Consider the following 16,770-nt stretch of genomic DNA (forward strand, 5'->3'; position numbering starts at 1 on the left):
CAACAATAAGTACCTTCCTATAAAACAAGTAGTTGGAGTGTAGTCCACTCGAAAGACTATTACGGACTACAAAGGGAAGCACAGCCGCGAGCTGCCCAGTGACACAAGCCTACCAGACGAGCTAAATTACTTCTATGCTTGCTTCGAGGCAAGCAACCCTGAAGCATGCATGAGAGCATCAGCTGTTCCGGACGACTGTGTGATCACTCTCTCCGTAGCCGATGTGAGTAAGACCTTTAAACAGGTCAACATTCACAAGGATTACCAGGACGTGTAGTCCGCGCATGCGCTGACCAACTGGCAAGTGTCTTCATTGACATTTTCAACCTGTCCCTGACTGAGTCTGTAATACCAACATGTTTCAAGCAGAACACCATAGTCCCTGTGCTCAAGAACACTAAGGTCACCTGCCTAAATGACTACCGACCCATAGCACTCAAGTCTGTAGCCATGAAGTGCTTTGAAAGGCTGGTCATGGCTCACATCAACACCATTATCCCATAAACCTTAGACCCAATCCAATTTGCATACCGCCCCAACAGATCCACAGACGATGCAATCTCTATTGCACTCCACACTGCCCTTTCCCACCTGGACAAAAGGAACACCTACGTGAGAATGCTATTCATTGACTACAGCTCAGCGTTCAACACCATAGTGCCCTCAAAGCTCATCACTAAGCTAAGGACCCTGGGACTAAACACCTCCCTCTGCAACTGGATCCTGGACTTCCTGACAGGCTGCCCCCAGGTGGTAAGGGTAGGTAACAACACATCTGCCACGCTGATCCTCAACACGGGGGCCCCTCAGGGGTGCGTGCTCAGTCCACTCCTGTACTCCCTGTTCACCCATGACTGCATGGCCAAGCACGACTCCAACACCATCATTAAGTTTGCCGATGACACAACAGCGGTAGGCCTGATCTCCGACAACGATGAGACAGCCTTTAGGGAGGAGGTCAGAGACCTGGCCGTGTGGTGCCAGGATAACAACCTCTCCCTCAACGTGATCAAGACAAAGGAGATGATTTGGGACTACAGGAAAAGGAGGACCGAGCACGCCCCCATTCTCATCGACAGGGCTGTAGTGGAGCAGGTTGAGAGCTTCAAGTTCCTTGGTGTCCACATCACCAACAAACTATCATGGTCCAAACACACCAAGACAGTCGTGAAGAGGGCACGACAAAGCCTATTTCCCCTCAGGAGACTAAAAAGATTTGACATGTGTCCTCAGATCCTCAAAAAGTTCTACAGCTGCACCATCGAGAGCATCCTGACTGGTTTCATCACCGCCTGGTATGGCAACTGCTCGGCCTCCGACCGCAAGGCACTACAGAGGGTAGTGCGTACAGCCCAGTACATCACTGAGGCCAAGCTTCCTGCCATCCAGGACCTCTATACCAGGCGGTGTCAGAGGAAGGCCCTAAAAATTGCCAAAGACTCCAGCCACCCTAGTCATAGACTGTTTTCTCTGCTACCACATGGCAAGCGGTACCGGAGCGCCAAGTCTAGGTCCAAAAGACTTCTTAACAGCTTCTACTCCCCAAGCCATAAGACTCCTGAACAGCTAATCAAATGGCTACCCAGACTATTTGCATTGTTCCCACCCCCCCATCCCCTTTTTTACGCTGCTGCTACTCTCTGTTTATTATCTATGCATAGTCACTTTAACTCTACCTACATGTACATATTACCTCAATTACCTCGACTAACCTGTGCCCCCACACATTGACTCTGTACTGGTACCCCCTGTATATAGCCTCCCTACTGATATTTTACTGCTGCTCTTTAATTATTTGTTATTTCTCTATTTTTCTTCTTCTTTTTTTTTTACTTATCTATTTTTTACTTAACACTTATTTTCCAAAAAACTGCATTGTTGGTTAAGGGCTTGTAAGCATTTCACTGTTAGGTCTACACCTGTTGTATTCAGCGCATGTCACAAATACAATATGATTTCATTTGATTTGATGTTCCTCTCTGTCCACAGCTGAAGAATGTGAAGGCAACAGCAGATCCAGGAGAAACTGAAGGTTACAGAGGTCCAACACAGCAAGGTGAGTCCTGACCTCTCATATCAGGTTCAATTGTGTTCAGGGTAGGCTGCCATAAACTACAAACCCCATATGCCATAGACCAGCCATACTCAACAGGTGGACCGCGGTCCGGATCTGGACCCAGAACAGGGTCAATACGGACTGTGTAAAAAAAATATTTAAAAAAATAAGGATTCCTTTTTCCTAAGAAACAGTTGCAACACACATCCACATTCTCAACATAGCATAAAAAATTAAACACTACCTATTCACACTGTGAGGAGTGTGGAAATGGTAATAACTTCACCAATAAACATGATATCCTCTTCCTCCTCCGTCCTGCAACCAAAGACAATTTGCAGAGCCATTAGACTCCAGCATAATTAGATAACGACTGATGTGACAAATGTTTTCTATCACTCCTGTCCCCATAGAGTCTGCTCTGTGTATAGAAAAACAAACCCCCCACCATTTAGATCACTTTGACCCGGCTGACCAACAATTGTCTGCACATGCTATTAATTGTCCATTAACTTGTCAGCCCCTGACTGTGTTACTGTAATCAGTTGTTTGTTTTATGTTGAAAAAATAAGTGAGGAAGACTGAGGGTGATAAGATTGCAATATATTGTTGATATGGTTTTAGTCAAAGGAACACTTCCTATGAATACCCTCTTCATAATGCATTAGAAGAAGCTATGCCTCTATCTAACTAAAGGCTTATGCATGTAAATTGTAGTGAACCATTTATATAGACTATCAAATTAATTATAAGTCTTATTTTCGTTAATCATGCAAATTACATTAGAATATGTAGCTTCATATAGAAAAATTGGAAAGGGACCCTTAAAATTGGAAAGGGATTTCTTATCTGGTGACCCGCTTACCTGAGAGGATACATGAGAATTTACACCAATGTTCCTCCCTGCCGATGACGTCAGAAATCCCTTCGGTTTCTCTTGCTTTCCTTCGAACGCCTCGTACTGTTGGGATATACAGGAGGAGAAGGAGCTGTCAAACTTACAAGTAAAGAAAAGTCCTTCAGTTGACGCCACCTCACAGTTTTAATGTAAAGTTAGTTGAATTTTATGCAGAATTAGTATGGACTGACATGTTTTCATACATTCGGGGAGGAAGAATGAAGACGAGTTTAAAAAATACCATGGCTACACAGTTTCAAATCTGGATCATTTTCACCTCTTTGGTATCCTTGGGCTCATATGCTTTGCCGGAAAAGAAAGGTAAGACAACGAACTTTAATGTGCTTATATTTCATTTAGAAACTCCAGACAACCAGCACGGGAAAGAATCCAGTAGTGAAGAACTCTTCCTGGTTATTACTTGTCTGGGACTATGTAGCCCACTTGTGAAAAATAGTTAACTCAAGGTATATTATGATTGCCTAAATGTAAAGAAAGTTCGATGATAGACTGTCATAGTAGGTCCTGTTTGAGGTGCCAAGGAACACAAACACAAACATGGACCAATAGACCACTATAGCGCAACTACAGTACGCATCCCATGCGAAACGAAGAACGTATACTGCGTTCATAACCAAGTGGGAAGGTGGTATTTACCACATAAGAATGGGAAAAATCCACTTGAACCCCCCTCAAACTGGTAATTACTAGCGGGAAACTTGTCTATCATCCCTGAGTTCCGACTTCTCCCACATGCTGACCTCTGATGTCACCTACTAAGGAAATGACCTCAATAACAGCATTTTCAGCAGTTAAATGCAACAACAAAACATTATTTATAAAAAGCAATCTATTCATATGTTTATTGAATACTATAATTTATTTACAAGCATGGTAGCTGTACTTTTAGTTTATGGTTGACACAGCTTGTTGGCTATTAGTTTCTTAACAAGTTCAAAGTTGGAAGAACAGAATTGTCTAGAATGTCATTGTATGCTGTAGCGTTAAGATTTCCCTACACTGGAACTAAGGGGCCTAGCCCGAATCATGAAAAACAGCCCCAGATCATTATTACTCCTCCACCAAAATGTACAGGTGGCACTATGCATTGGGGCAGGTAGCATTCTCCTGGCATCCGTCAAATCCAGATTCGTCCGTCGGATTGCCAGATGGTGAAGCGTGATTCATCACTCCAGAGAACGCGTTTCTACTGCTCCAGAGTCCAATGGCGGCGAGCTTTACACCACTCCAGCCGACGCTTTGCATTGCGCATGGTGATCTTAGGCTTGTGTGCGGCTGCTCGGTCATGGAAACCCATTTCATGAAGCTCCCTAAGAACAGTTATTGTGCTGACGTTGCTTCCAGAGGCAGTTTGGAACTCGGTAGTGAGTGTTGCAACCGAGGACAGACGATTTTTACGCGCTTCAGCACTCGGCGGTCCTGTTCTGTGAGCTTGTGTGGCCTACCACTTTGCGGCTGAGCAGCTGTTGCTCGTAGAGGTTTCCACTTAACAAAACAGCACTTACAGTTGACCAGGGCAGCTCTAGCAGGGCATACTTTTGACAAACTGACTTGTTGGAAAGGTGGCATCCTATGACGGTGCCACGTTGAAAGTCACTGAGCTCTTCAGTAAGGCCATTCTACTGCCAATGTTTGTCTATGGAGATTGCATGGCTGTGTGCTCGATTTTGTACACCTGTCAGCAACGGGTGTGACTGAAATAGCCAAATCCACTCATTTGAAGGGGTGTCCACATACTTTTGTATATATAGTGTATGTTGGAGAATATGTTTTTGTGCATACTTAATTGACATACAGTACCAGTCAAAAGTTTGGACACACCTACTCATTCAAGGGTTTTTCTTTATTTTTACTATTTTTTACATTGTAGAATAATAGTGAAGACATCAAAACTATGAAATAACACATATGGAATCATGTAGTAACCAAAAAAGTGTTAAACAAATCAAAATATATTTTTGATTTTTCAAATAGCCGCCCTTTGCCTTGATCACAGCTTTGCACACTCTTGGCATTCTCTCAACCAGCTTCATGAGGTAGTATAATAATAATAATCACCTGGAATGCATTTCATTTAACAGGTGTGCCTTCTTAAACGTTAATATGTTTGAGCCAATCAGTTGTGTTGTGACAGAAGATAGCCCTATTTGGTAAAAGACCAAGTCCATATTATGGCAAGAACATCTCAAATAAGCAAAGAGAAACGACAGTCCATCATTACTTTAAGACGTGAAGGTCAGTCAATACGGAAAATTTGAGATGGTTTGGGATGAGTCGGACGGCAGAGTGAAGGAAAAGCAGCCAACAAGTGCTGTGCTATGTGGGAACTCCTTCAAGACTGTTGGACAAGCATTCCAGGTGAAGCTGGTTGAGAGAATGCCAATAGTGTGCAAAGCTGTCATCAAGGCAAAGGGTGGCTATTTGAAGAATCTCAAATATAAAATATATTTTGATTTGTTTAACACTTTTTTGTTTACTACATGGCTCCATATGTGTAGGCCGTCATTGTAAATAAGAATTTGTTCTTAACTGACTTGCCTGGTTAAATAAAGGTTTAAAAAAAAACACCCTTGAATGAGTAGGTGTGTCCAAACTTTTGACTGGTAGTGTAGGTTTTTTATTTTGACCATTGCTGCAGCATCCTCTGGTGACCGATGGTAGATTGAGTGATGTCCCATCAAACATACACTATATATACAAAAGTATGTGGACACCCCTTCAAATTAGTGGATTCTCCTATTTCAGCCACACCCGTTGCTGACAGGTGTATAAAATCGAACACACAGCCATGCAATCTCCATAGACACATATTCATCAGATGTGGTTGTTTGAGTATGCCAGTATGCCACTGACTTTACTTGCTGGATGATTTGTGCATTAGCTTTGAGAAACTCCAGGTGGTGATTGTTCTGCTTTACTCAGTCAGTTGCCATTTGACCACTCTTCTCTCCTGTTCTTTGGACTTCACATTTTAGACTTGACGTTAACATTTTCTTATCTTTGGGTATTTATTGCTCTCCCTACTATGTACTTTTGACACCTCATATGCATTTTCAGCCACTGTACACACCTCAGAACATCTTCTGTTTTAAATAGCCTTTATCTGAATTAAACACTGACAAGTCAACAGCTTTTTCTGCTTCTATTAATAAACATCAAAGAATATATTACATTTATGGAGGAATCAGGTTTACTGTAGAGAAAGCAGTGAAGGTCTTTTGAAGTAGATACATTCTCATGGCCTTGTTTTAAAGGTCATTAAAATGAACGTAGCCTATTATTTTTCAAACTAGAGACAAGTGGAGCTGTTATGGATGCTCCTCTAAACAATGTTCTTTGTCTGTATTCTTCAACCATTATAGATTTACTTTTAACCACTTCGGACACCAGTGTGTAATGAAACAAGCAGGGAGAGTGAGCTTGTCCGCGGTGGTATTCAAACCCCCAACCTTCTGGCCCGTAGCCCAGCGTGCTTCCACAAAAGCATGCGGCAGAGTCGATATCTGCGCTTATAAACACAAGTTCACTACAATACCATTGTAATGATTCTAAAGTAGACAAATTAGTTTAGTTACATGTCACATTAAAGGTGTTTTGGTTGGTGGGACTTTCTCTATACAACATGTATGACTTCTGCCACCATTTATTTTGCATTCTCAGTAAGCCTGAATAGACTAAGTAAACAGAAGCTTTGAGGCAGAATAAACCAGAGTAAACCAGAATAAACCAGAGTAAACCAGGAGGCAATAAGACAAACATCCAGTGAAGTACATGTTATCCCTCAGCTGACAAGAAGGCAAATTGATTCTTTTGTGGTGGCAATATCGTGGAAAAAAATCTTTATTGAGATCAAAACATTTATGTTTCATTTGAGTCATGTAGGTTAGCTAGCGGATGTTCTTATTTAGAGCGATTTACAATAAATGCACTCAAACTAGGTGGCAAAAAAACATAGTTCCTGACTAGTCCCAATTGCAACCGGTTTCATCAGCCGGTTCTACTAAGTTTAGGGCTGGGAATTGCCAGGAACCTCACCATATGATATTATCACGATACTTGGGTGCCGATACAATATGTATTGCGATTCTCACGATTCTATATGTATTGCGATACGATACTGGGATTTTTTTGCGATTCGATGTTTTAAACATATTGCTCACCATATGTCTGCCTCAGAGAGACAAGAGAGAGCATGAGAAAACTAGTTTTGATCATCAGTCAGGGAAATAAAAGTGTAAAAATAAATTGGCTCCCTATTTAAAAAGAAGATCGAGAACAAGTTTTGGAGGAAAAAATAATTTTGGTAAAGGTACTGGCAACAAAAAAAACAATTATATTGCGATATTGTCAAAACAATATGATATATCGTCAAAAATAATATCCCGATATGTAACTGTATCGATCCCCCCCCCCCCCCCATCAGTAATTAAGATCCTCTCCTCTCCCAGTCCCAGCCGGTGTTCACAGAATCATAACAAGGCAGGCGTGTTTGTGAGCCAAAAGACAGATTTCCTAAATATTTCAGAGCAGCTAAACAAACCGGACAGCGCACATTGGGCCCCTGTTGTGAAAGGACCCTAAATTAGGCTTTTAGAGAGTCAATAAAAAGAGAGAAAACCAAAGAAATAGTCACTGGACTGGAGAAGTTGTCTTTTTAAGTTTCAGTACATAGAACATACGTTTAGAAAGCTGGTGTTACATAGAATTTCACAGAAGTTCAAGTCCTGACATATGGTTTAAGAGGATGAAGGCAAAAATGGTTTTGTTTTTGTTCTTTGGCCACGGGCTGTGACAGATGTTTATTTTACGCACAACTTTTTAATGACACACACTCACAATTTCCAAAATATTAAATCCAGTATGAACATGTTGCGAAATTACAGTATGTTATAGTCTGTTAATTTTACATAATTCTCCTCATTTTGGCTGATGTCAAAACAACAATCTGAAATGTTTCAGCTCCTGTATGTGTGATAAAAGTAGCTGAGAAGTTCGGATTGCAAAGATGAGTGTTGGTGGTTACACATAAAGTGATGTGAGTTACTCAGTAGAGAGAGAAGAATGTCACAATATGTTAATGAGGTTCAGGTTGTACCTTGTCTTTCCCATTCAACTCCTCTTTTGAAATGTACTCAAAACTAGTGGATTTCACTACAATTCTAGATAGACTATTCTATTTCTCTCCTGGGGATAAATGTCAGTGTTGAACTGGTGGGAGAAAAACACTAACAAACCTCCACAGTACTGTTCTTCCTAAATGAGTGACAATAAGAACTGAAAGTCTTGCCTGAGTTTGCACTGGGTATCTGAATGTATTTAGTAGAGGTTGTTATCCTGTATGCTTGGGGAAGACATCAAGGCGAGGCAGTGGGCTGCTGTGCTCCTTATTCCATATTTGAGATGAATGGGAGATGTTGATAATGCATTTAGCAGCAATTACCCATCTCCCACAGGAAGGGGGCCCTGTCAGTTCTGCCAGTCCTACTGTGACAGCCTGGGCCCGGCACCCCATTTAGTGCTGCTGGTGGTGGGATTTAGGTAGAACTAGTGTTGAGGGACATCGTCCAATGTTTCTTCCTGCAAGTTGGTCCTGACCTGGTCCCAGATCTGTTTGCACTGTCTTGCCAACTCCATTGCTGTCATCGTCATGCCAAACAGGCTACGTTGGCACAGAGTTTCCCCTAGATAGTTTTTCACTGGCGGGGTCCCTAAATCAATATCCATGGACTCTAGCCAAGGGCCTGCCTACAATATAAGGTAAAAAATAATATTCTGAAAGATCTGAGAGATTATCTGATGTTTCTTACTGCACGTCATTGGTATCAATGATAATAAACTGTTATCTTCTGAGAGGACGCTAATATAACCCATATAATGATCCTCATCATCCACCCAGAAGCAATCACTCCAGCAATTATACATTATTGGGCTCGAATGCATTTCAGTCAATGTGTCTTCCAGTGGATCTCTATTTGGAGAATTCGGAGATGGTTGAGATGGTTCTTGTTGCAGTCACCCCAAAATTCCGTTTTTTGATGGGTAGAGATAACACATTGAATTTGCAGATAGCTGACATTTTTCTTATTGCAGGCAGTCCTAAAAATGTATCCTATCTTTTTGATGTGTCATCTCATCACATCTCTCCCCATGCCAAGCTGTCAGAGAGAGAAGAGATATGGAGTAGGAAGAGGTCCCCTCAGGGCCTTTCTATCTGTCTCTGTGGGTCTAGAGATAATAAAAGATGACCTGTGACAGATCAGTCTAATCATAGGGACATGTTTGCAGCTAAATCCTTAATCAGGCTGCCTGAAAAGCAAGGCCTGCGTGGGAACAATTTACCAAACCCGCTTGTATCAATATGCTGCAATATTCTGCTATTCCCGGTTAATAGATTACTGGAGCTCTTGTATGACTGTAGGTCTGGTTGAGTGAGAGCATGTGAGACGTGTAGGTAAATGTCCAGTGAAAGTGCCACAGCCAAACTGCTATCTTTTAATGAAGCTGTGTGAATAGTATCGTATATTCAGACTAATGTATCTCTCCTATTCTTGTATAAGATAATATTACATATTGGCACAGCAGGTGCTGGAGGTCAAAGACTATGTTCAGGTCTGACCTGATGAAGACCTAAGGGATAAAATATTGTCATTAAAGCATAGATTGCATTGTGCTTACTAGCCTTTTTTTTTTACCACTGGCCTTCTTGCACACCTTATATGATCATACCTCAGTGCCACTACACTACACCATACCAGAAACCTTATAATCTTCCATAACACTTCATGTTCTCTGTTGCAATCCAACCAACCAACATCTCTCTATTCTCTCCATCCATCATCTATTGTTTTCCATCATTTCAGAAAAAACATTGGATTTTATTTTCATTAAGGCCCACTCTTTAGGATCAGATGTGAAATATAGGTTACAATACTTCAGTAACACTAGAATCTCAGCCGTGCTGTTCAGTAGAATCTAGGGGGTGCTTGCCTGGTTATTGTAGCCTCTCGGACAGACCTGAGTTCAAACAGTATTGGTTTTCTTTCAAATACTTTTGAGTGTTTGATTGAGCCCTGCTTAGAGTGCCAGATGTGAGGGGATTGCACTTTCGGGACTACCCCATTGTTTCAATTGCGCCAGGCCAAGCTCATTCAAGGGCAGCTAAAGCGTTTGAAAGAAAACAAACACCATTTGAACCCAAGTGTGTTTTCTGATGACCTTCCCAGATTTCTCAAGCCATTGTTGTGGATATGGCTTCTGGAGCGTGGCCATGAGAGCTAACTGCTGGCTGGCTGCTGGGGGAAAACGCACTCTCTGTTTCTGCTACTCTCTTTGATAAACTACCCAACCTCAGTGGCAGAGAGAGATTACATTTGGAGTACGGTTTCACAGAGGGACAATGGTGTCTCTGTAGATTGCAGGTATCCAGGAAGCAACACCTATATACCTCTGGTGAGCACTGTGATCTATGGCCGACATGAGCAGGGGCACCCAGCTGTGGTTCTAGGTAGGGCCGGGACGATACCAGTGTCACGATACTCGTTAGTATCGTGGCAAGGAAACGGGAAAAAAAACGGATTTAACTAATGTTGGAAACAAACATCATTATGTTGTCAGCCAGAGTCACATGTATTTATTTTCCAAGCTATAGCACACAATATTTTACATACAGCAGGTATTTAAAGGACCAAAGAGTTGATCTGCTTCGTGTTTTTCAAAACATATTGTGATACTGGTATCATCACAGCCCTAGTTCTAGGCCATATCTGGTCTTGAAGTGCTGTTAGAAATATCACTGTATGTGTTCCACAGGAGGTTGGTGGCACCTTAATTGGGGAGGATGGGTTCGTGGTAATGACTGGAGCGGAATAGGGGGAATGGTATCAAATACATCAAACACATGGTTTCCATGTGTTTGATGCCATTCCATTTGCTCCGTTCTGGCCATTATTATGAGCCGTCCTCCCCTCAGCAGCCTCCACTGATGTGTTCATAAGCTAGTGCTGAGCGATTAGTGCTGTTTGAGTTCGGATCAATTAGCGCTAACTATACTCAACAAAAATACAAACACAACATGTAAAGTGTTGGTCCCATGTTTCATGAGCTGAAATAAAAGATCCCAGAAATGTTCCATATGCACAAAAGCTTATTTCTCTAACATCCCTGTTAGTGAGCATTTCTCTTTTGCCAAAATAATCCATCCACCTGATGTGTGGCATATCAAGAAGCTGATTATACAGCATTATCATTACACAGGTGCACCTTGTGCTGGGGGCAATACAAGGCCACTCTAAAATGTGCAGTTTTGTCACACAACACAATGCCACAGATGTCTGATGTTTTGAGAGAGCGTGCAATTGGCATGTTGACTGCAGTAATATCCACCAGAGCTGTTGCCAGAGAATTTAATGTTAATTTCTCTACCATAAGCCACCTCCAACGTCATTTTAGATCATTTGGAAGTACATCCACCGGCCTCACAATCGCAGACCACGTGTAACCACGCCAGCCCAGGACCTCCACATCCGGCTTCTTCACCTGCGGGATCGTCTGAGACCAGCCACTCGGACAGCTAATGAAACTGTGGGTTTGCACAACTGAATAATTTCTGCACAAACTCAGGAAGCTCATCTGCATGCTCGTCGTCCTCACCAGGGTCTTGACCTGACTGCAGTTCGGCGTCGTAACCGACTTCAGTGGGCAAATGCTCACCTTCTATAGCCACTGGCACGCTGGAGAAGTGTGCTCTTCACGGATTAATCTCGGTTTCAACTGTACCAGGCAGATGGCGTCATGTGGGCGAGCGGTTTGCTGATGTCAACGTTGTGAACAGAGTGCCCTATGGTGGTTATGGTATAGGCAGGCATAAGCTACGGAGAACGAACACAGTTGTATTTTATCGATGGCAATTTGAATTCACAGAGATACCGTGACGAGATCCTGAGGCCCATTGTCGCCGTCATCACCTCATGTTGCAGCATGATAATGCACAGCCCCATGTCGCAAGGATCTGTTCACAATTCCTGGAAGCTGAAAATGTCCCAGTTCTTTCATGGCCTGCATACTCACCAGACATGTCACCCATTGAGCATGTTTGGAATGCTCTGGATCGACAAGTACGACAGCATGTCCCAGTTCCTGCCAATATACAGCAACTTTGCACAGCCATTGAAGAGGAGTGGTACAACATTCCACAGGCCACAATCAACAGCCTGATCAACTCTATTCAAAGGAGATGCTGCGCTGCATGAGGCAAATGGTGGTCACACCAGATACTAACTGGATTTCTGGTCCACACCCCTACCTTTTTTTTAAGGTATCTGTGACCAACAGATGCATATCTGTATTCCCAGTCATGTGAAATCCATAGATTAGGTCCTAATGAATTTATTTCAATTGTCTGAATTCCTTATATGATCTGTAACTCAGTAAAATCTTTGAAATTGTTGCATGTTGCATTTATATGTTTGTTCAGTGTATGTAGAATATTGGCCTGTTGGAAACTACAATTCCCTACTACATCGCACAGTTCGGGCTTGATCTGATTTATCTCTAGAGAAACTGTGCAATGTGCGCATTGAGCTCACCAAAAGGTCAATTAGTTGTTTAAAAAAAATAAACGGGATTTTTAGTTAATCGCTCAGCACTATCATAAACTGAAGCTATAGGAGCCCCATTGTAATTCTTGATTTCCATTCTGTCATTAGGACATCATTAATGCCAGCTTGTTATCATTAATCTGGCTTCTGTTCATGTTTGCTGTCATGGAAATGAATCAATACATGTCATGATAAGCAGTTTCTGTGCTGTTAGGCATAGCAGATGGTCAATAGTGATTTCAGTGATGGAAATTATTGAACAAAGTCCCTGTCCCTCTCTCACACAGACACACTTACAGTTGATTATCAATAAATAACTGTTTGTATCCCTATGTAGACTACTATGTCATCACCAATGTAGAATGCTGAAGATATGCATGGGAAAAGTGACTTTGTCTGCATGTAGTTACTCATTGAGCTGATTTCTTTGTTTGGACATGGTAACAGAGTCATGGAGTTCTTTTTCAGCCTTTCCATGATCCAGTGGGTCACCTGTGGCTGTGTGAGAGGCTCCAGTGGAAAGAGACGCATTAATTTAGGCTGGAAAAACTAGCTGAAGGACCTGCTGCTATCTTACCATCTCAACAGGTGCAGCCAGTCTCGTGTACCAGGAAAACAGCCCACTGTTCACTTGAGTTCTTCTTATAATTATTGCATTTAAGCCATATTTTACCAATAACAAAGTTTATCAGATAATACAGATTGTGAATTGAATGCTTTGACTGAATATAAATGTTGTCTTCCCCATAAGCAAAAGCACTCCCAATATCCATTAATACAACACACAGATAACTTACAATATTTGTATATGTTGTTGCATGATCTATAAATGTGGCATAACAGTAGGCCTGCATCAATATACAGCAGCAAACAGCTATTCAAATATTGAACAGCAATAATGGCACAAACATTGGCAGTTGTCCCTCTGTGTTGTAAAAGAGACGAGACCAGAGCCATAAGTGCAAAAGGGGTTGTATGCCAATAATACCATATTGATGTCAGCTAATTGAAAAAGCAACTTCCAGTTCCCCTGCTTGTTTTTTGTCTGCTTGGTTGGCTGAAAGCACTGAAATGGTTTATCCAAACAGAAGTAGTACGTAAAGATGGAAAGTGGCAAATAAATGCATTTTCCATTGTGGCTTAGGCCTTTCCTGTGGGTCTCTCACCCTCTCTCTCTCTTTCTCTCTTTCGCTCTTTCTCTCTCGCTCTTTCTCATCTTGACTCATCTCACAACTAAACCTTGGTCTTCAACAGCTGAATAAGTGACTCATCTTTCTTCTCTTTTGACCAAAAAAGGAAGATTTGATCACCTAAAAATACAATGCACATTTACCCTACGGTGGTTTGCAAAGGATATAAATATTCATACCTTTTTGTTATTGTGCATATTCATTTGCGTATGGTTATACAAATTATGTGTGTTGTTGAAAGATGACAGAGAGATAGACAAGATGAACAGATCAAGGAGAGAATCATAGAATAAAAACAGGAAAATCAAAGATGCACAAATTTCAGAAAGACAGGGTCATATTTTTTTGTCTTGCTAACATCAGCCTCTCTACGTGGGTTACTTGTCAGCCAGGCTACGGATTCTTGACTTTATTTCCTTGCCATCCCACAGTTGCCTATCATAGTCAGTCAACTTTATTCACTCCCTAACATATATCACATTTCGATACCACAGTCTGGAATTTCTAATTTTCTCATCACTCTAGGTGTGGCAACTTTAGTTACAAGCCTACTCTTGGGTCTTTAACCAGAACATTTCTGTGGAATATGGCTTGCACAAAAAGGGAATCCCCATTGGCAAGAGAACAATGGTTCCACTAACCAAACAAAGTGTCTTCCCTTCTCCAAACCTTCCTCAGGGCTAGATCAAGGGAGGTGGTTGTTTGATTTCAATAATGGGTGCGCTTTCCTAATACCATTTAGTGTGTTCCTGTGTGGTCCTGCCATCGGTCTAATAAACTACATGGTTATATGAAATCTCTACATGAGTCTCATGTTTGTCATTCATTTATCATGTTTGTGATGGGTCCTATCTGACCTGCTCCATTAGTTCACATAGCCTACAGTGCATTCGGAAAGTGTTTTTGCAGAGCTATTTTCAGCTCTCTCCAGAGATGTTCGATCGGGTTCAAGTCCGGGCTCTGGCTGGGCCACTCAAGGACATTCAGAGACTTGTCCCGAAGCCACTCCTGCGTAATTCTGAATTATCATCAAAGGATCCAACACATTTTCAATAGACAATTACATATTTGAAGGTATAGACAGGTGCTCAATTAAGCCTACGAAAAATCACGGCTCTTTTATGCCCAAGCACCTCTCTGAAGTGTCATGGGCGGCAGGTAGCTTAGTGGGTAAGAGCGTTGTGCCAGTAACCGAAAGGTCGCTGGTTCTAATCCCCGAGCCGACTAGGTGAAAAATTGGTCGATGTGCCCTTGAGCAAGGCACTTAACACTAATTGCTCCTGTAAGTCGCTCTGGATAAGAGCGTCTGCTAAATGACTGTAATGAAATGTAGATTGATGAGGGGAAAAAATAATGTAATACATTTTAGAATAAGGCTGTAATGTAATAAAATGTGGAAAAAGTCAAATACTTTCTGAATGCACTGTACACTTTTATATGTAAATTCATTCTCCCATCTGTTCTGAATCTAGATTGAGATTCGGAATGTTTCCCTTCTAATTTCCCTTCCGGTTCTAGTTCTAGGTTTGCTGCTTGTTTTATGATATCTTGATTATGAGGAATCCCTATTCACTCTGGCCCCAATTCTGACCTGACTTAAGCGCGCGTAAATGGAACGTAATTCCCTTTTATATGCACTTTTCTCTCTAGCGTATTCTGACCTTGAACATAAGCATGAGAGTGGCATGCTATTCACCCGCAATTTGTTTGGGGTGGAAATCGAATAAATGAATGTGTGGCAAAGGTGTGTCTACAGATATGCCCGTATTCTGACCTTGACTTCATTCCCTGATAATTCCACCACCTTACCTCGCAAGGAAACCATGAATAAGGTCAAGCGAACCTACCAGTTCCAAGTGGAAAAAGCATCTAGTTCCCATAGAAATAACACCATTCTCAATGCACTGTAATTTACAACTTGATAAGAGATTTAGGTAAATGAGAAATCCGAATGGATAAGGAAATTGTCAATATAAATGACACTTGTTTTAGATATATTTTACCTTATCACTGGAGACAAATGTGAAACCAGTCATATTGCAGGAAACTGAAGCATTAAAGTTGATGAAATGCTTATGCATTCTCAAATGTCTTAATTATAGGCTACCCTGAACTCTGTCTCCTTTTTCTGTCATGTTAAATATCAGTCTCGACCTTCAGTAGGCCTAATAACCACACACATTAAACTTCCAATTTCCCTTCAGTAGGTATAGCCTGCATTATTATTCCATTTAATTACATTATTTAGTTTACCTTACCTAATTTGTTTCCTCTGTAAACGGCGTCACGGTCATGTGATTGTTTCTGAGGATCGTTTGTAAAAGTTGATCATATAAAAATAAAAGTAGGCTAAATAAATCATTATGGAGCGCAGACCAAGCCATATAGCCTCATTCACATTACCCATAAGCACTCCGTTATGTTGCGTAGGATGTAATGCAACATTTCAATTGAGACGTCCACAACAGAGTGAAAACGCAATGCTCCTTTACAGTTGAAGGCTCCGTTGCGAGACAGACACTGCATACTTTAAAATTGTTCTAACTTTGCGTTGTCTTCAGTCCAGCCAGAGTCCGTCGAAGAACAGGAAGTTAACAAAACAGAGAAGAAGATGAAAATACAGTATGTGGTTTTCACCTGTGGTAAATTCAATTGATTGGAAATTATTTGGAAAGGTACACACATGTCTATATAAGGTCCCACAGTTGACAGTGCATGTCAGAGCAAAAACCAAGCCATGAGGTCAAAGGAATTGTCCATATAGCTCCGAGACAGGATTGTGTCGAGGCACAGATCTGGGGAAGGGTACCAAAACATTTCTGCAGCATTGAAGTTCCCCAAGAACACAGTGTCCTACATCATTCTTAAATGGAAGAAGTTTGGAACCACCAACACTCTTCCTAGAGCTGGCCACCCGGCCAAACTGAGTAATCAGGGGAGAAGGGCCTTGGTCAGGGAGGTGACCAAGAACCTGATGGTCACTCTAAGAGAGCTCCAGAGTTCCTCTGT

General features: G+C 41.7%; 1 protein-coding gene across 1 annotated transcript in view; it reads left to right on the top strand.

Moving 5' to 3' along the window:
- The first annotated feature begins 3,043 nt into the window (after positions 1–3,043).
- Positions 3,044–16,770, top strand: part of LOC311099166 (epidermal growth factor receptor-like) — a 79,152-nt gene continuing 65,425 nt past the window's right edge. The window contains exon 1 of the mRNA XM_084139843.1: positions 3,044–3,275. Within this exon, the coding sequence (XP_083995969.1) occupies positions 3,146–3,275 (130 nt within the window). The 5' untranslated portion in view covers positions 3,044–3,145. The remainder of the gene's footprint in view (positions 3,276–16,770) is intronic.

Source organism: Coregonus lavaretus (assembly GCF_964263955.1).
Source record: "Coregonus lavaretus genome assembly, chromosome: 23".
Taxonomy (NCBI): Eukaryota; Metazoa; Chordata; class Actinopteri; order Salmoniformes; family Salmonidae; genus Coregonus; species Coregonus lavaretus.